This window comes from Pseudophryne corroboree, chromosome 1 (genome assembly GCF_028390025.1).
Source record: "Pseudophryne corroboree isolate aPseCor3 chromosome 1, aPseCor3.hap2, whole genome shotgun sequence".
In the NCBI taxonomy this organism is placed as follows: Eukaryota; Metazoa; Chordata; class Amphibia; order Anura; family Myobatrachidae; genus Pseudophryne; species Pseudophryne corroboree.
In genome coordinates, this window is record NC_086444.1 from 438,249,072 (window position 1) to 438,268,716 (window position 19,645).

Sequence of the window (19,645 nt, forward strand, 5' to 3'; positions counted from 1 at the left end):
GTACTATTTTATTGTTTTTCCCTCTGTATGGTGCTGCAGCCACTTGTGGTAAACTATATAGTTTAATAATAAATACTGCAATTTACCAAAGACCGAAATATCAAACTAATGTTCTGAACCTTAGGAAGAACAGATATTTTTTATAGACACCAGTAATGAGGCCAAGTACTCAAACTTTAGGTAGTAGCATCAACAGCAAATGTATATAACATTTTATAATGGGAAAGTCTTGTATAGCATACCTCCAACCTTCACCAAGGATTGGCCAGCTGTCAGACTCGCCACTTCACTTGCATTCAAAACTTTTACCACTGACAGACTTTGCGTGGTACCCTGTGAAGAACCCGCCTGGAAGAAAATATACACACATTTGCGGCAAATATAAGTGATCAGTAACTTTTTTTTTTTTTTTTTTTTTACCAAAAACACCCTAGGGAATTTATGTATGTACCAAAGCATCCAAACATAGTTTATCTCACATTCCATAACTGGCCAAGTCTTCCAGTGTAAAATGTCTGCTCCTATAGTCCAAGTACTGTAAGCTAATACCTAAACTACATCCTCCATATTTGTTGTCTATAGTCATATACAATCAGTCAAACATATTGTTCTTACAGTGAACAAAAATAGAACTGTTAACTATACATAAGCCATTAATGAGTACACAACCAGTCAAATGTTTTAGAACACCCCACTTTTTAAAAGAAAGTTGTTGCAATTTAAGTTCAGTGAATAACATGAAATTATATAAAAGTGATAAACTGCTAGAGGTTAGAAAAAAAAAAGATTAGATGACACTGAAAAATAATATAAAATGTAAAAGTGAATTTTTTTTTTTTTTAAAAATAGGATTTTGGTTACCTACCGGTAAATCCTTTTCTTGTAGTCCATAGAGGATGCTGGGGTTGATATTAGTACCATGGGCTATAGACTGGTCCACCAGGAGCCATTGGCACTTTAAGAGTTTAACAGTGTGGGCTGGCTCCTCCCTCTATGCCCCTCCTACCAGACTCAGTCTAGAAACCGTGCCCGAGGAGACGACATACTTTGAGAGAAAGATTATACACAGATAGTGGCGAGATTCATACCAGCTCACACAACAAGGCAAATCCGGCCAACATGCCAGATAAACTCAGCAACAGCTGAAACAGTACTGAAACAATAAAAAAAACGCAGAACTTACCTAGAAACCAGGCAGTACTGAACTAAAGAACCACTGCAGAAAAACGAAGCGCTGGGCTGGCACCCAACATCCTCCACGGACTACGGGAAAATGATTTACCGGTAGGTAACCAAAAATAAGAATTTACTCACCGGTAATTCTATTTCTCGTAGTCCGTAGTGGATGCTGGGTACTCCGTAAGAACCATGGGGAATAGAGGGGCTCCGCAGGAGACTGGGCACTCTTTAAAGAAAGATTAGGTACTACATCTAGTGTGCACTGGCTCCTCCCTCTATGCCCCTCCTCCAGACCTCAGTTAGGGAAACTGTGCCCGGAAGAGCTGACATACTAGGAAAGGATTTGGAATCCAGGGTAAGACTCATACCAGCCACACCAATCACACCGTACAACTTGTGATAACTATACCCAGTTAACAGTATGAACAATAGCTGAGCCTCATTCAACAGATGGCTCAGAACAATAACCCTATAGTTAAGCAATAACTATATACAAGTATTGCAGAAGTCCGCACTTGGGACGGGCTCCCAGCATCCACTACGGACTACGAGAAATAGAATTACCGGTGAGTAAATTCTTATTTTCTCTGACGTCCTAGTGGATGCTGGGTACTCTGTAAGGACCATGGGGATTATACCAAAGCTCCCCAACGGGCGGGAGAGTGCGGATGACTCTGCAGCACCGAATGAGCAAACTCAAGGTCCTCCTCAGCCAGGGTATCAAACTTGTAGAATTTTGCAAACGTGTTTGACCCCGACCAGGTAGCAGCTCGGCAAAGTTGTAAAGCCGAGACCCCTCGGGCAGCCGCCCAAGAAGAGCCCACCTTCCTCGTGGAATGGGCTTTGACTGATTTAGGATGCGGCAGTCCAGCCGCAGAATGTGCAAGTTGAATCGTGCTACAGATCCAGCGAGCAATAGTCTGCTTAGAAGCAGGAACACCCAGCTTGTTGGGTGCATGCAGGATAAACAGCGAGTCAGTATTTCTGACTCTAGCCGTCCTGGAAACATAGATTTTTAGGGCCCCGACTACGTCCAGCAACTTGGAATCCTCCAAGTCCCGAGTAGCCGCAGGCACCACAATAGGTTGGTTCAAATGAAACGCTGATACCACCTTAGGGAGAAATTGGGAACGAATCCTCAATTCTGCCCTGTCCATATGGAAGATCAGATAAGGGCTTTTACATGACAAAGCCGCCAATTCTGACACATGCCTAGCCGAAGCCAAGGCCAAAAGCATGACCACTTCCCCCGTGAGTTACTTCAACTCCACGGTCTGAAGTGGCTCAAAACAATGTGATTTTAGGAAAACCAACACTACGTTGAGATCCCAAGGTGCCACTGGAGGCACAAAAGGGGGCTGAATACGCAGCACTCCCTTAACACCGTCTGAACTTCAGACAGCGTCTTTCCTAGCCTTTAACAGCGTAGGAATCACTTAATCTGGAACGCCCTTTTCCGCTAGGATCCGGCGTTCAACCGCCAAGCCTTCAAACGCAGCCGCGGTAAGTCTTGGAACAGGCAGGGCCCCTGCAGTAACAGGTCCTGTCTGAGAGACAGAGGCCATGGGTCCTCCGAGATCATTTCTTGTAGTTCTGGGTACCAAGTTCTTATTGGCCAATCCGGAACTACGAGTATAGTTCTTACTCCTCTCTTGCTTACTATCCTCAGTACCTTGGGTATGAGAGGAAGAGGAGGGAACACATAAACCGACTGGTACACCCACGGTGTCACTAGTGCGTCCACAGCTATCGCCTGAGGGTCTCTTGACCTGGCGCAATACTTTTTTAGCTTTTGTTGAGGCGGGACGCCATCATGTCCACCTGTGGCCGTTTCCAACGGTTTACAATCTGCGTGAAGACTTCTGGATGAAGTCCCCACTCTCCCGAGTGGAGGTCGTGCCTGCTGAGGAAGTCTGCTTCCTAATTTTCCACACCCGGAATGAACACTGCTGACAGTGTTAGCACGTGATACTCCGCCCATCGGAGAATCCTTGTGGCTTCTGCCAACGCCATCCTGCTTCTTATGCCGCCTTGTCGTTTACATGGGCGACAGCCGTGATGTTGTCTGACTGAATCAGCACCGGCTGGTTTTGAAGCAGGGGTTCTGCTTGACTTAGGGAATTGTAAATGGCCCTTAGGACCAGAATATTTATGTGTAGGGAAGTCTCCTGACTCGACCATTGTCCTTGGAAGTTTCTTCCCTGAGTGACTGCTCCCCAACCTCGGAGGCTTGCATCCGTGGTCACCAGGACCCAGTCCTGAATGCCGAATCTGCGGCCCTCGAGAAGATGAGCACTCTGCAGCCACCACAGCAGAAACACCCTGGCCCTCGAGGACAGGGTGATCAGCTGATGCATCTGAAGATGCGATCCTCACTTGTCTAACAGGTCCCACTGAAAGTTCCTTGCATGGAACCTGCCGAAGGGAATTGCTTCGTAAGAAGCTACCATCTTTTCCAGGACTCGCGTGCAATGATGCACCGACACCTGTTTTGGTTTCAGGAGGTCTCTGACCAGAGATGACAACTCCTTGGCCTTCTCCTCCGGGAGAAACACCTTCTTCTGTTCTGTGTCCAGAAACATGCCCAATATCAGCAGACGCGTCGTAGGAACCAGCTGCGACTTTGGGATATTCAGAATCCAGCCGTGCTGTTGTAGCACTTCCTGAGATAGTGCTACTCCGATAAACGACTGCTCCTTGGACCTCGCCCTTATAAGGAGATCGTCCAAGTACGGGATAATTATAACTCCCTTCTTTCGAAGGAGTATCATCATTTTGGCCATTACCTTGGAACACACCCTCGGTGCCGTGGACAGACCAAACGGCAACGTCTGGAATTGGTAATGGCAGTTCTGTACCACAACCTTCAGGTACTCCTGGTGAGGTGGGTAAATGGGGACATGTAGGTAAGCATCCATGATGTCCAGTGACACCATAAAAACCCCCTCTTCCAGGCTTGCAATAACCGCCCTGAGCGATTCTATTTTGAACTTGAACTTCCTTATACAAGTGTTCAAGGATTTCAAATTTAGAATGGGTCTCACCGAACAGTCTGGTTTCGGTATCACAAACATTGTGGAATAGTAACCTCGTCCCTGTTGAAGGAGAGGAACTTTGATTATCACCTGCTGGAGGTACAGCTTGTGAATTGCCGCCAGTACTACCTCCCTTTCCTTGGGAGTAGCAGGCAAGGCTGATTTGAGGTAACGGCGAGGGGGAGACGTCTCGAACTCCAGCTTGTATCCCTGAGATACCTGTAGAACCCAGAGATCCACCTGTGAGCGAACCCACTGGTTGCTGAAGTTCCGGATACGGCCCCCCCACCGCACCTGGCTCCACCTGTGGAGCCCCAGCGTCATGCGGTGGACTTAGTGGAAGCAGAGGAGGATATTTGGTCCTGGGAACTGGCTGTCTGGTGCAGCTTTTTCCCTCTACCCCTGCCTCTGGGCAGAAAGGATGCGCCTCTGACCCGCTTGCCTTTCTGAGGCCGAAAGGACTGTACTTGATAATACGGTGCTTTCTTAGGCTGTGAGGGAACCTGAGGTAAAAATGTCGACTTCCCAGCTGTTGCTGTGGACACGAGGTCCGAGAGACCGTCCCCAAACAGTTCCTCACCCTTATAAGGCAAAACCTCCATGTGCCTTTTAGAATCAGCATCACCTGTCCACTGCCGAGTCCATAATACTCTCCTGGCAGAAATGGACATTGCATTAATTCTAGATGCCAGCCGGCAAATGTCCCTCTGTGCATCTCTCATATATAAGACTACGTCTTTAATATGCTCTATAGTTAGCAAAATAGTATCTCTGTCAAGGGAATCAATGTTATCTGACAGGGAATCAGACCATGCTGCTGCAGCACTACACATCCATGCTGAAGCAATAGCAGGTCTCAGTATAGTACCTGAGTGTGTATACACAGACTTCAGGATAGCCTCCTGCTTTCTATCTGCAGGCTCTTTTAAGGCGGCTGTATCCTGAGACGGCAGTGCCACCTTTTTGATGAGCGTGTGAGCGCCTTGTCCACCCTAGGGGATGTCTCCCAGCGTAACCTATCCGTTGGCGGGAAAGGGTACGCCATTAGTAACCGCTTAGAAATCACTAGTTTCTTATCTGGGGAACACCATGCTTCTTCACACAATTCATTTAACTCATCAGATGGGGGAAAAGTCACTGGCTGCTTTTTCTCCCCAAACATAATACCCTTTTTTGTGGTAACCGGGTTAATGTCAGAAATGTGCAACACATTTTTCATTGCCGTAATCATACATCGGATGGCCCTTGTGGATTGTACATTTGTCTCATCCTCGTCGACACTGGAGTCAGACTCCGTGTCGACATCTGTTTCTGCCATCTGAGGTAGCGGGCGTTTTTGAGCCCCTATTGGCCTCTGAGACGTTTGGGCAGGCGCGGGCTGAGATGCCGGCTGTCCCAAAGCTGTTACGTCATCGAACCTTTTATGCAAGGAGTTGACACGGTCGGTTAATACCTTCCACATATCCATCCACTCTGGTGTCGGCCCCGCAGGGGGCGACATCACACTTATCGGCTCCTGCTCCGCCCCCACGTACGCGTCCTCATCAAACATGTCGACACAGCCGTACCGACACACCGCACGCACACACAGAGAATGCTCTGACTGAGGACAGGACCCCACAAAGTCCTTTGGGGAGACAGAGAGAGAGAGAGTATGCCAGCACACACCAGAGCGCTATATAACAGAGGGATATACACTATACACAAAGTGAATTTCCCCCCAATAGCTGCTTATATCACAATTTTGCTCCTAAATTTATGTGCCCCCCCTCTCTTTTTTACCCTTTCTGTAGTGTATACTGCAGGGGAGAGCCTGGGGAGCTTCCTTCCAGCTGAGCTGTGAAGAGAAAATGGCGCTGGCTGTGCTGAGGAAGATAGCCCCGCCCCTTCAGCGGCGGGCTTCTCCCGCTTTTTTAATGATAATTATGGCGGGGGATTAGGCACATATACAGTTTAGAACTGTATTATGTGCAGTTTGCCATTTAAGGTATACTAATTGCAGCCCAGGGCGCCCCCCCCAGCGCCCTGCACCCACCAGTGACCGGAGCGTGTGGTGTGCTGTGGGAGCAATGGCGCACAGCTGCAGTGCTGTGCGCTACCTTATTGAAGACCGGAGTCTTCAGCCGCCGATTTTCTCCGGAATCTTCCGTCTTCTGGCTCTGCAAGGGGGACGGCGGCGCGGCTCCGGGAACGGACGATCGAGGTCGGGCCCTGTGTTCGATCCCTCAGGAGCTAATGGTGTCCAGTAGCCTTAGAAGCACAAGCTAGCTGCAAGCAGGTAGGTTTGCTTCTCTCCCCTAAGTCCCACGTAGCAGTGAGTCTGTTGCCAGCAGATCTCACTGAAAATAAAAAACCTAACAAATACTTTCTTTATAGTGAACTCAGGAGAGCCCACTAAGTGCATCCAGCTCAGGCCGGGCACAGATTCTAACTGAGGTCTGGAGGAGGGGCATAGAGGGAGGAGCCAGTGCACACCAGATGTAGTACCTAATCTTTCTTTAAAGAGTGCCCAGTCTCCTGCGGAGCCAGTCTATTCCCCATGGTCCTTACGGAGTACCCAGCATCCACTAGGACGTCAGAGAAATCCTATTTTCTCTTACGTTCTAGAAGATGCTTTGGACCATATTAGTACCATGGGGATGTACCAAAGCTCCCAGAACGGGAGGGAGAGCGCGGAGGCTCCTGCAAAACTGCTTGACCAAACTTGAGGTCATCAGAGGCCAAAGTATCTAACTTGTAAAACTTAGCAAACGTGTTCGACCCAGACCAAGTAGCTGCTCGGCAAAGCTATATAGCCGAGACACCCCGGGCAGCCGCCCAGGAAGAACCCACCCGACGAGTAGAGTTGGCCTTAACAGATTTTGGACACGGCAATCCTGCCGTAGAATACGCATGCTGGATGGTGAACCTGATCCAGCGTGAAATCGACTGCTTAGAAGCAGGACACCCAATTTTCTTGGGATCATAGAGGACAAACAGTCAGATTTTCTTTGATGAGCCGTCCTCTTCACAGAAATCTTTAAAGCTCTCACAACATCCAAGGCCTTTGAAGCAATTGAGTCCGTAGCCACTGGCACCACAATAGGTTGGTTGATATGAAAAGCTGACACAACCTTAGGGAGGAACTGTGGACGAGTCCTGAGTTCTGCCCGATGTTCATGGAAGACCAGATAAGGACTTTTACAGAACAAAGCCCCCAATTCCGACACACATCGAACAGAAGCCAAGGCCAACAAAGTGACCGCCTTCCACATGAGAAATTTGATTTCAGCCTCCTGGAGAGGCTCAAACTAATCCGAATGCAGGAACTGTAACACCACATCAAGATCCCAGGGTGCCCTTGGCGCCACAAAGGGAGGATGGACGTGCAGAACCCCTTTCAAAAAGGTCTGAACATCAGGGAGGACAGACAATTGTTTCTGGAAGAAAATGGATAAAGCCGAGATCTGGACCTTGATGGAGCCCAATCTCAGTCCCATATCCACACCTGCTTGCAGGAAAAGGAGAAAATGTCCAAGCTGAAACTCCACCGCAGGGGAAATTTCTTGGATTCACATCAAGACACATTTTTTCCAAATTCAATGGTAATATTTAGACGTTACCCTCTACCTAGCCTGTATCAGGGCAGGAATAATCTCGCTCGGAATACCCTTCCGAGCTAAGATCTGGCGCTCAACGGCCATGCCGTCAAACGTAGCCGTGGTAAGTCTTGATAAGCGAACGGCCCCTGCAGTAGAAGATCCTCTCGAAGAGGTAGGGGCATTGGATCTTCCAGCAGTAGATCCAGCAGATCCACGTACCAAGCCCTCCTTGGCCAGTCCGGAGCAATGAGGATTGCCAGAACCTTTGTTCTTTTTATAAGTTGTAGAACTTTTGTAATTAGAGGAAGTGGAGGCAACACATACACTGACGTGAACACCCACAGTGTTACCAGTGCGTCCACCGCCACTGCCTGTGGGTCTCTCAACCTGGAACAGTACCTCCGTAGCTCCTTGTTGAGGCGGGAGGCCATCATGTCTATGTGAGGAACCCCCCACCAACCGGTTACCTCCTCGAACACCTCCGGGTGGAGGCCCCACTCTCCTGGATGGAGATCGTGTCTGCTGAGGAAGTCCGCTTCCCAGTTGTCTACTCCAGGAATGAAGATTGCTGACATCGCTACAGCGTGCCTTTCTGCCCAGAGGAGGATTCTTGACACCTCTGACATTGCAGCCCTGCTCTTCGTTCCGCCTTGTCGGCTTATATAGGCAACTGTGGTCACGTTGTCCGACTGCACCTGAACAGCCCGATCCTGCAGAAGGTGTGCTGCTTGAAGAAGGCCGTTGCATACGGCTCTTAGCTTCAGGATGTTTATCGGGAGAAAGGATTCCTGACTTGACAGCCTTCCTTGGAAGGTTTCCCCCTGAGCGACTGCTCCCCAACCTCTTAGACTTGCATCCGTGGTCAGAAGGATCCAGTCATAAACTCCGAACCTTCGGCCCTCCAGAAGGTGCGGTAGTTGAAGCCACCAGAGGAGCAAAATCCTGGCTTTCGGTGACAGATGTATCCTCTGGTGCATATGTAGGTAAGATCCCGACTACTGATCCAAGAGATCCAGCTGAAAGGATCGAGCATGAAACCTTCCGTACTGCAGAGCCTCGTAGGAGGCAACCATCTTCCCCAGAAGGCGGATACCCGGGCAGGCTTCAAGACATCCCGGACCATTGTTTGAGTCACCAACGCTTTCTCCACCGGTAGAAACACCCTCTGCACCTCCGTATTGAGGATCATCCCCAGGAAAGACAGCCTCCTTGTCGGCTCCAAATGAGACTTTGGTAGGTTCAGGATCCAACCGTGTTCCTTGAGCAGATGTGTCATGAGAGCAATGGAACTTAACAACTTCTCTCTGGATGATGCTTTGATCAGGAGATCGTCCACATACAGAATTATGTTCACCCCCTGCTTGCGGAGGAGAACCATCATCTCTGCCATCACCCTGGTGAAGACCCTCGGTGCCGTGGAGAGACCGAACAGCAGTGCCTGGAACCGATAGTGATCGTCTAACAATGAAATACCTGAGATAGGCCTGGTGCGGCGACCAAATGGGAATGTGGAGGTACGCATCCTTGATGTCCAGGGACACCAGGAACCCCCCCTCTGTCAGTCCTGAGATAACTGCTCTCAGAGACTCCATCTTAAATTTGAAGTCCCTGAGATAAGGGTTCAAAGATTTCAAGTTCAGAATTGGCCTTACCGAACCATCCGGCTTCGGTACCACAAAAAGGTTCGAATAGTAACCTTTGTTCAACTGATGAGGTGGAACTGAAACAATGACCTTGGACACAACCAATTTTCGGATAGCGTCCAGAAGAATAGCTCTGTCTGCCGGCAAAGCTGGCAAGCCTGATTTGAAGAAACGGTGAGGCGGGAGAGTTTGAAACTCCTGCCTATACCCCCTGACACAATATCCTGTATCCAGGGGACCAGGCCCGACGACACCCAGACATGACTGAAATGCCGAGTCTTGCTCCCACTTGACCTACCTCCAGGCTGTTCGGTCCACAGTCATGCTGAGGACTTTGAGGTACCAGAAGCCGGCTTCTGGTCCTGGGAACCTGCGGGAGCAGGCTTTTTGGATTTGGCACGACCACCTCTAAAGAAGGTGTGAGAAGGCTTGTTCTTTCTAGGCCTCGCGGGCCGAAAGGACTGTGACGTGTTGGGAGTAAAAGGCTTCTTCGCAGCCGGTGCAGCTGAGGGGAGAAAAGGAGACTTACCCGCGGTAGCCGTGGCAATCCACGCATCCAGCGCCTCCCCAAACAGAGCCTGACCTATATAGGGTAGGCTCTCCACACTTTTCCTGGATTCCGCGTCCGCAGACCATTGGCGCAGCCAGAGACCCCTGGAGCCGAGACGGACATGGAGGAGATCCCGCAGCCATGGAACCCAGGTCCTTCATGGATTCTACCAGGAACCCTGCAGAATCCTGTATGTTACGTAAAAACAAATCAACATCACCTTTATCTATCGTAGTCAAGTCCTCCTCTCCAGTTTTCCCACTGCCCTCCCCAGTCTCCTCCTCTGAGCACCCTCATCTCAATCTGACTTTTTTTTTTTAAAGTCGGATTGAGATGGTCGGAAACGGGGCCATAACTTGTCTGATTTGGCCCCATTTCCGACAGAAGTACGCAGATCAGCAGCTATTTCGCCAATCCACGTGCTTTCCGACAAATCGAATTCCTCGACTTGTCGGATAAAAAAGCCGGGGATTGAATAGGTCTGAACCCCTTCCGACCTAAAAAAGTCGAAAAGTTCCGTCTCTCCGACAAGACGGCAGTTTCGACAGCAATTGAATATACTCCACAGTCTTCATCACAACAACAACTTCACTGTTCAGATGACAGACGGCTGTTCCACAATGAAGTGTTGTAATTTTATATTTTTCATCTTTTGGTCTGCTCTGTGATAACAACCATGTACACACACTGGCTCCATGGTCCGATCCCCTTATCTCCAGGTCCTAAATCTGCACTGTCCTAGGTGTCCCATGAGGGCCACCTGCTGACAGCTGCAGAGCTGATATACCTGTAGTAATGGACGCCGTGGCAGAAAACAAATACAAGGTAAGGAAGATAACCGCAGAAAGAGGCAAGCTCTCTAGAGAGTACAGGAGGTGAGAGACAGCAAAAACCTCCTCCAATGGGGCACTCCAATTAAGGGTAGAGCACAATTCTGTTTAAAAAATGGGCAGAGTGTGGCTCCATGTTAAAAGAGGCTAATTTTGGTCATTAAGCCCCTGGCCACTCCGATGCGAATGTCACTAGACATCAGTGGTGTGACAGAGGGGGATTCCTTTTACATAATATCCCTCTTTGGAGGACTATGGGACCTATTTATGACCATCCACATCCAATTGGATGCACTGCAATAACTGATTATATCGCATGGATGTATCAATTATCGCATGCAGGTACAGAGCTTGCGAGCAAGCTCTGTCCATACGAAGACTGTCCGCAGCATTATCAGGGTACTTTTCGGGATAAATACTAGAGATGAGCGGATTCGGTTTTACTCGGTTCTCAAAACCGAATCTTATTGGCTATCCAAAACACGTGACATCCGTGAGCCAATAAGATTCGGTTTTGAGAACCGAGTAAAACCGAATCCGCTCAACTCTAATAAATACTCCAACGTACTGCGGTACATGCGCCGCAACCACCGACATTAATGCGTTGCCAGGGGACAGAGAAAGCTGTGCAAAAGGTTGTACATCGCAGTGCTGCCCTGTGATTTCGCCAGCCTCAGCGATTTTTTTCACATTTTTTTTTTGTGTAAATTCGGCCCAGATCGCATTTCCCATTATAAGAATTCCTGCTTACCAACTGACTACCTTTCCTAACCTCTATAAAGCAATGGGGGTCATTCTGACCTGATCGCACGCTGCAGTTTATCGCAGCAGTGCGATCGGTCAGTGCTGCGCACGTGCCGGTACCGCAGTGCGCCGGCGCATGCCAGACGGCCGACATGCGGGGCGGACTAGCCCTGTGCTGGGCGTCCCCCCGCATGTCTGAGTGCCTGGTCGTAGCTGTATATCCTGCTTACCGACTGACTACATTTCCTAACCTCTGTAAAACAATCGAGGATTATGACCGAAAATCTGAATACAAGATACATTTCTCTAAATCAGAAGCTCCGTTACTACATATCTCAGTGTGATAAAAAACAAACAAACTTTGTTTGAGAAGGCAGCCTAAAAAAAAAAAAACACAATAAAAAATCCTAGGTATTTACTTGCCAGTCTTAAGAGTTCCTCTATAAAAAGAACTTCCCCGCACTCATAATTGAAGTTACCAAAACTAAAATCTTCCTGGAGAGCTCTAATAATCTAGTGGCTGGGCAGGATCATTAGGATTAAAATTAATTTTGCTTCCAAATTTCTCTATCTTCCTAATTTTGCTGCTGGCTATTCCACACTCTGCAGATACACAAAAAATGTGCATAAAATTTATATGGAACGGAAATCCTTCAAAAATTAAACTATCCTTAAGAAGCCAATCATAGCAGGAGGTAGAGGATACACAGATTATACTTTACGGGGTTGCCACCTGGTGCAGTCTCATCGGAACACCACATTTTGGGTGGATGTAGAATCCATATTCTTTGCACTCACCTGGCACTACTCTGTGTAGGGGCACCCTTGTCTGAGAATAATCTTGGGACAACGGTCTATCCAAATTTAAATGCTCTACCCCAATTTCTCTGATCACACCTTTATGGAACAACTTCTATCTGGTGGACTTGACCAAAGTTTCCACTATTTTGAGACAAAAAACAAAAGGATTTTTGTCTCCATGGTGGACGTCCCGTTCCTTAAGGACCTATGGACTTTTCCACTTCCTTACGCCCCGAAAGTGATCAAAAAACTCGACCATGTACTAGCAGCTGCAAAGTCTATAATCGCTTCCCACAGGAACCATACTGAACCCCTTCCTCTCAGTGGTCAAAAAAATCACATCTGGCATGTTGCATGCATGGAAAGGACCTTATATACATTCTTTTACTTGCTACACATGTGACCTACATGTATTACTTGTGTCCTTGTAAAAAGCTAAAATTAAAAACAACAAACAAAACATTCTTGACTTCAAAGTTGACGATTTACCGGAAAATAAATTTTATATATTTATATATATATATATATATATATATATATATATATATATATATATATATATATATATATATATATATATATATATATATATATATATATATATATATATATATATATATATATATATATATACACAGGTTGAGTATCCCTTATCCAAAATGCTTGGGACCAGAGGTATTCTGGATATCGGATTTTTCCGTATTTTGGAATAATTGCATACCATAATGAGATATCATGGTGATGGGACCTAAATCTAAGCACAGTATGCATTTATCTTACATATACACCTTATACACACGCCTGAAGGTAATTTTAGCCAATATTTTTTTATAACTTTGTGCATTAAACAAAGTGTGTCTACATTCACACAATTCATTTATGTTTCATATACACCTTATACACACAGCCTAAAGGTCATTTAATACAATATTTTTAATAACTTTGTGTATTAAACAAAGTTTGTGTACATTGAGCCATCAAAAAACAAAGGTTTCACTATCTCACTCTCACTCAAAAAAGTCCGTATTTCGGAATATTCCGTATTTCGGAATATTTGGATATGGGATACTCAACCTGTATGTATATATATATATATATATATATATATAATAAGAATTTACTTACCGATAATTCTATTTCTCGGAGTCCGTAGTGGATGCTGGGGTTCCTGAAAGGACCATGGGGAATAGCGGCTCCGCAGGAGACAGGGCACAAAAAAGTAAAGCTTTTACCAGATCAGGTGGTGTGCACTGGCTCCTCCCCCTATGACCCTCCTCCAGACTCCAGTTAGGTACTGTGCCCGGACGAGCGTACACAATAAGGGAGGCAATTTGAATCCCGGGTAAGACTCATACCAGCCACACCAATCACACCGTACAACTTGTGATCTAAACCCAGTTAACAGTATGATAACAGAAAGAGCCTCTTAAAGATGGCTCCTTAACAATATAACCCGAATTTGTTAACAATAACTATGTACAGTATTGCAGATAATCCGCACTTGGGATGGGCGCCCAGCATCCACTACGGACTCCGAGAAATAGAATTATCGGTAAGTAAATTCTTATTTTCTCTATCGTCCTAAGTGGATGCTGGGGTTCCTGAAAGGACCATGGGGATTATACCAAAGCTCCCAAACGGGCGGGAGAGTGCGGATGACTCTGCAGCACCGAATGAGAGAATTCCAAGTCCTCTTTTGCCAGGGTATCAAATTTGTAGAATTTTACAAACGTGTTTTCCCCCGACCACGTAGCTGCTCGGCAGAATTGTAATGCCGAGACCCCTCGGGCAGCCGCCCAAGATGAGCCCACCTTCCTTGTGGAATGGGCCTTAACAGATTTAGGCTGTGGCAGGCCTGCCACAGAATGAGCAAGTTGAATTGTGTTACAAATCCAACGAGCAATCGTCTGCTTAGAAGCAGGGGCACCCAACTTGTTGGGTGCATATAGTATCAACAGCGAGTCAGATTTTCTGACTTCAGCCGTGCTTGAAATGTATATTTTTAAGGCTCTGACAACGTCCAACAACTTGGAGTCCTCCAAGTCGCCAGTGGCCGCAGGCACCACAATAGGTTGGTTCAGGTGAAACGCTGATACCACCTTAGGGAGAAAATGCGGACGAGTCCTCAGTTCTGCCCTATCCGAATGGAAGATTAGATAAGGGCTTTTATAAGATAAAGCCGCCAATTCAGATACTCTCCTGGCGGAAGCCAGGGCCAGTAACATAGTCACTTTCCATGTGAGATATTTAAAATCCACCTTTTTCAATGGTTCAAACCAATGGGATTTGAGGAAATCTAAAACGACATTTAGATCCCACGGTGCCACCGGAGGCACCACAGGAGGCTGTATATGCAGTACTCCTTTAACAAAAGTCTGTACCTCAGGAACTGAGGCCAATTCTTTTTGGAAGAATATTGACAGGGCCGAAATTTGAACCTTAATAGATCTCAATTTGAGACCCATAGACAATCCTGATTGTAGGAAATGTAGGAAACGACCCAGTTGAAATTCCTCCGTCGGAACACTCCGATCCTCGCACCACGCGACATATTTTCGCCAAATGCGGTGATAATGTTTCGCGGTGACTTCCTTCCTTGCCTTAATCAAGGTAGGAATGACTTCTTCTGGAATGCCTTTCCCTTTTAGGATCTGGCGTTCAACCGCCATGCCGTCAAACGCAGCCGCGGTAAGTCTTGAAAGAGACAGGGACCCTGTTGTAGCAGGTCCCTTCTCAGAAGTAGAGGGCACGGGTCGTCCGTGACCAACTCTTGAAGTTCCGGGTACCAAGTCCTTCTTGGCTAATCCGGAGCCACTAGTATTGTTCTTACTCCTCCTCACCGTATAATCTTCAATACCTTTGGTATGAGAGGCAGAGGAGGAAACACATATACTGATTTGTACACCCAAGGTGTTACCAGTGCGTCCACAGCTATTGCCTGTGGATCTCTTGACCTGGCGCAATACTTGTCCTTGAGGCGAGACGCCATCATGTCTACCATTGGTCTTTCCCAACAGTTTATTAGCATGTGGAAGACTTCTGGATGAAGACCCCCCTCTCCCGGGTGAATATCGTGTCTGCTGAGGAAGTCTGCTTCCCAGTTGTCCACGCCCGGGAAGAACACTGCTGACAGTGCTATTACGTGATTCTCCGCCCAGCGAAGAATGTTGGCAGCTTCTGCCATTGCACTCCTGCTTCTTGTGCCGCCCTGTCTGTTTACATGGGCGACCGCCGTGATGTTGTCCGACTGAATCAACACCGGTTTTCCTTGCAGGAGTGGTTCCGCCTGGCTTAGAGCATTTTAGATTGCTCTTAGTACCAGAATGTTTATGTGAAGAGACTTTTCCAGGTTCGTCCATACCCCCTGGAAGTTTCTTCCTTGTGTGACTGCTCCCCAACCTCTCAGGCTGGCGTCCGTGGTCACCAGGATCAAATCCTGTATGCCGAATCTGCGGCCCTCCAATAGATGAGCCTTTTGCAACCACCACAGAAGATATACCCTTGTCCTTGGCGACAGGGTTATTCGCAGGTGCATCTGAGGATGCGACCCTGACCATTTGTCCAACAGATCCCTTTGGAAAATTCTTGCATGGAATCTGCCGAATGGAATTGCTTCGTAAAAAGCCACCATTTTTCCCAGGACTCTTGTGCATTGATGTACAGACACCTTTCCTGGTTTTAGGAGGTTCCTGACAGGTCGGATAACTCCTTGGCTTTTTCCTCGGGAAGAAAAACCTTTTTCTGAACCGTGTCCAGAATCATCCCTAGGAACAGCAGACGTATCGTCGGAAAACAGCTGCGATTCTTGGAATATTTAGAATCCAGTCGTGCCGTCGAAGAACTACTTTAGATAGTGCTCTTCCGACCTCCAACTGTTCTCTGGAACTTGCCCTTTTTAGGTCGTGCAAGTAAGGGATAATTTAGATGCCTTTTTTCTTTGAAGAAACATCTTTTCGGCCATTACCTTGGTAAAAAGGCCCGGGGTGCCGTGGATAATTCAAACGGCATCGTCTGAAACTGATATTGACAGTTCTGTACCACGAACCAGAGGTACCCTTGATGAGAAGGACAAAATTTGGACATGGAGGTAATCCTTGATGTCCAGGGACACCATATAGTCCCCTTTTTTCCGGTTCGCTATCACTGCTCTGAGTGACTTTATCTCGATTTGAACCTTTTATGTAAGTGTTCAAAACATTTTAGATTTAGACTATGTGTCACCAAGCCGTCTGGCTTCAGTACCACAATATAGTGTGGAAAAATAATACCCTTTTCCTTGTCGTAGGAGGGGTACTTTGATTATCACCTGCTGGATATACAGCTTGTGAATTGTTTCCAATGCTGCCTCCCTGTCGGAGGGAGCCGTTGGTAAAGCAGACTTCAGGAACCTGCGAGGAGAAGATGTCTCGACTCTCCAATCTTTACCCCTGGGATAATACTCGTACGATCTAGGGGTCAACTTGCGAGTGATCCCACTGCGCCCTGAGACTCTTGAGACTACCCCCCCACCTTGAGTCCGCTTGCACGGCCCCAGCGTCATGCTGAGGACTTGGCAGACGCGGTGGAGGGCTTCTTTTCCTGGGAAAGGGCTGCCTGCTGCAGTCTACTTCCCTTACCTCTATGTCTGGGCAGATATGACTGGCCTTTTGCCTGCATGCCCTCATGGGAAAGGAAAGATTGAGGCTGAAAAGACGGTGTCTTTTTTAGCTGAGATGTAACTTGGGGTAAAAAAGGTTGGATTTCCCAGCTGTTGCTGTGGTCCCCAGGTCCGATGGACCGACCCCCAAATAACTCCTTCCCTTTATACAGCAATACTTCCATCTGCCGTATGGGATCTGTATCACCTGACCACTGTCGTGTCCCTGACATCTTCTGGGAGATATGGACAACGCACTTATCTTGATGCCAGAGAGCAAATATCCCTCTGTGCATCTCACATACATATATATAGAATGCATCCTATTAAATGCTCTACATGAATAAAATATTTTCAGTCAGGGAATCCGACCAAGCCAACCCAGCACTGCATCTCCAGGCTGATGGCGATCGCTGGTCGCAGTATAACCACCGTATGTGTGTATATACTTTTTAGGATATTTTTCCAGCTTCCTATCAGCTGGCTCCTTGAGGGCGGCCGTATCTGGAGACGGTAACGCCACTTGATAAGCGTGTGAGCGCCTTATCACCCTAAGGGGTGTTTCCCAACGTACCCTAATTTCTGGCGGGAAAGGGTATAACGCCAATATTTGCTATCGGGGTAACCCTACGCATCATCACACACTTCATTTTATTTTATCTGATTCAGGAAAAACTACAGGTAGTTTTTTCACTCCCACATAATACCCTTTCTTGTGGTACTTGTAGTATCAGAAACACGTAACACCTCCTTCATTGCCCTTAACGTGTGGCCCTAATGAGAAATACGTTTGTTTATTCACCGTCGACACTGTATTCAGTGTCCGTGTCTGTGTCTGTGTCGACCGACTGAGGTAAATGGGCGTTTTTAAAACCCCTGACGGTGTTTCTGAGACGCCTGGACCGGTCCTAATAGATTGTCGGCCGTCTCATGTCGTCAACCGACCTTGCAGCGTGTTGACATTCTCACGTAATTCTCTAAATAAGCCATCCATTCCGGTGTCGACTCCCTAGAGAGTGACATCACCATTACAGGCAATTTCTCCGCCTCCTCACCAACATCGTCCTCATACATGTCGACACACACGTACCGACACACAGCACACACACCGGGAATGCTCTGACAGAGGACAGGACCCACTAGCCCTTTGGGGAGACAGAGGGAGAGTCTGCCAGCACACACCAAAAACGCTATAATTATATAGGGACAACCTTATATAAGTGTTTCTCCCTTATAGCATCTTTTTTATATATATACACAATATCGCCAAAATCAGTGCCCCCCCTCTCTGTTTTAACCCTGTTTCTGTAGTGCAGTGCAGGGGAGAGCCTGGGAGCCTTCTCTCCAGCTTTTCTGTGAGAGAAAATGGCGCTGTGTGCTGAGGAGATAGGCCCCGCCCCTTTTTCGGCGGGCTCGTCTCCCGCTATTTTTGAAGTTAGGCAGGGGTTAAATATCTCCATATAGCCTCTGTGGGCTATATGTGAGGTATTTTTTGCCTCTAATAAGGTTTTTATTTGCCTCTCAGAGCGCCCCCCCCAGCGCTCTGCACCCTCAGTGACTGTTGTGTGAAGTGTGCTGAGAGGAAAATGGCGCACAGCTGCAGTGCTGTGCGCTACCTTTATGAAGACTCAGGAGTCTTCAGCCGCCGATTTTGGACCTCTTCTCTCTTCAGCGTCTGCAAGGGGGCCGGCGGCGCGGCTCCGGTGACCATCCAGGCTGTACCTGTGATCGTCCCTCTGGAGCTAGTGTCCAGTAGCCAAGCAGCAAATCCACTCTGCACGCAGGTGAGTTCACTACTTCTCCCCTAAGTCCCTCGTTGCAGTGATCCTGTTGCCAGCAGGACTCACTGTAAAGTAAAAAACCTAAGCTAAACTTTCTCTAAGCAGCTCTTTAGGAGAGCCACCTAGATTGCACCCTTCTCGTTCGGGCACAAAATCTAACTGGAGTCTGGAGGAGGGTCATAGGGGGAGGAGCCAGTGCACACCACCTGATCTGGTAAAAGCTTTACTTTTTTGTGCCCTGTCTCCTGCGGAGCCGCTATTCCCCATGGTCCTTTCAGGAACCCCAGCATCCACTTAGGACGATAGAGAAATATATATATATATACACATACACACACACACACACACACACACACACACACACACATATATACATACATATACACACATACACAGTACCAGTCCAAAGTTTGGACACCTTCTCATCCAATGCTTTTTATTTATTTTAATTATTTTGTACATTAATACTGAAGACATCAAAACTATGAAAGAACACATATGGAATTATGTTGTAAACAAAAAAGTGTTAAACAAATCAAAATGTTTTATATTTCAGATTCCTCAAAGTAGCCCCCTTTTACTTTGATGACAGCTTTGCACACTCTTGGCATTCTCTCAATCAGCTTCATGAGGTAGTCTCCTGGAATGGTTTTGAATTAACAGGTGTGCCTTGCCAAGAGTCAATCTGTGGAATTACCTGCCTTCTTAATGCGTTTGAGACCATCAGTTGTGTTGTGCAGAGGTAGGGTTAGTACACAGTGGAAAATCCTATCTGACTACTGTTGTAATCCATATTATGGCACGAACTACTCAACTCAGCAAAGAGAAAACGACAGTCCATCATTACTTTAAGACATGAAGGTCA

General features: G+C 47.2%; 1 protein-coding gene across 5 annotated transcripts in view; it reads right to left on the reverse strand.

Annotated features, from left to right (window-relative positions):
• Window positions 1-19,645, reverse strand: part of CHD8 (chromodomain helicase DNA binding protein 8) — a 371,271-nt gene that overhangs the window by 280,075 nt on the left and 71,551 nt on the right. For all 5 annotated transcript variants that reach the window (XM_063913512.1, XM_063913515.1, XM_063913511.1 and 2 more), the window contains exon 4: window positions 243-348. In XM_063913512.1, the coding sequence (XP_063769582.1) occupies window positions 243-348 (106 nt within the window). The remainder of the gene's footprint in view (window positions 1-242; window positions 349-19,645) is intronic.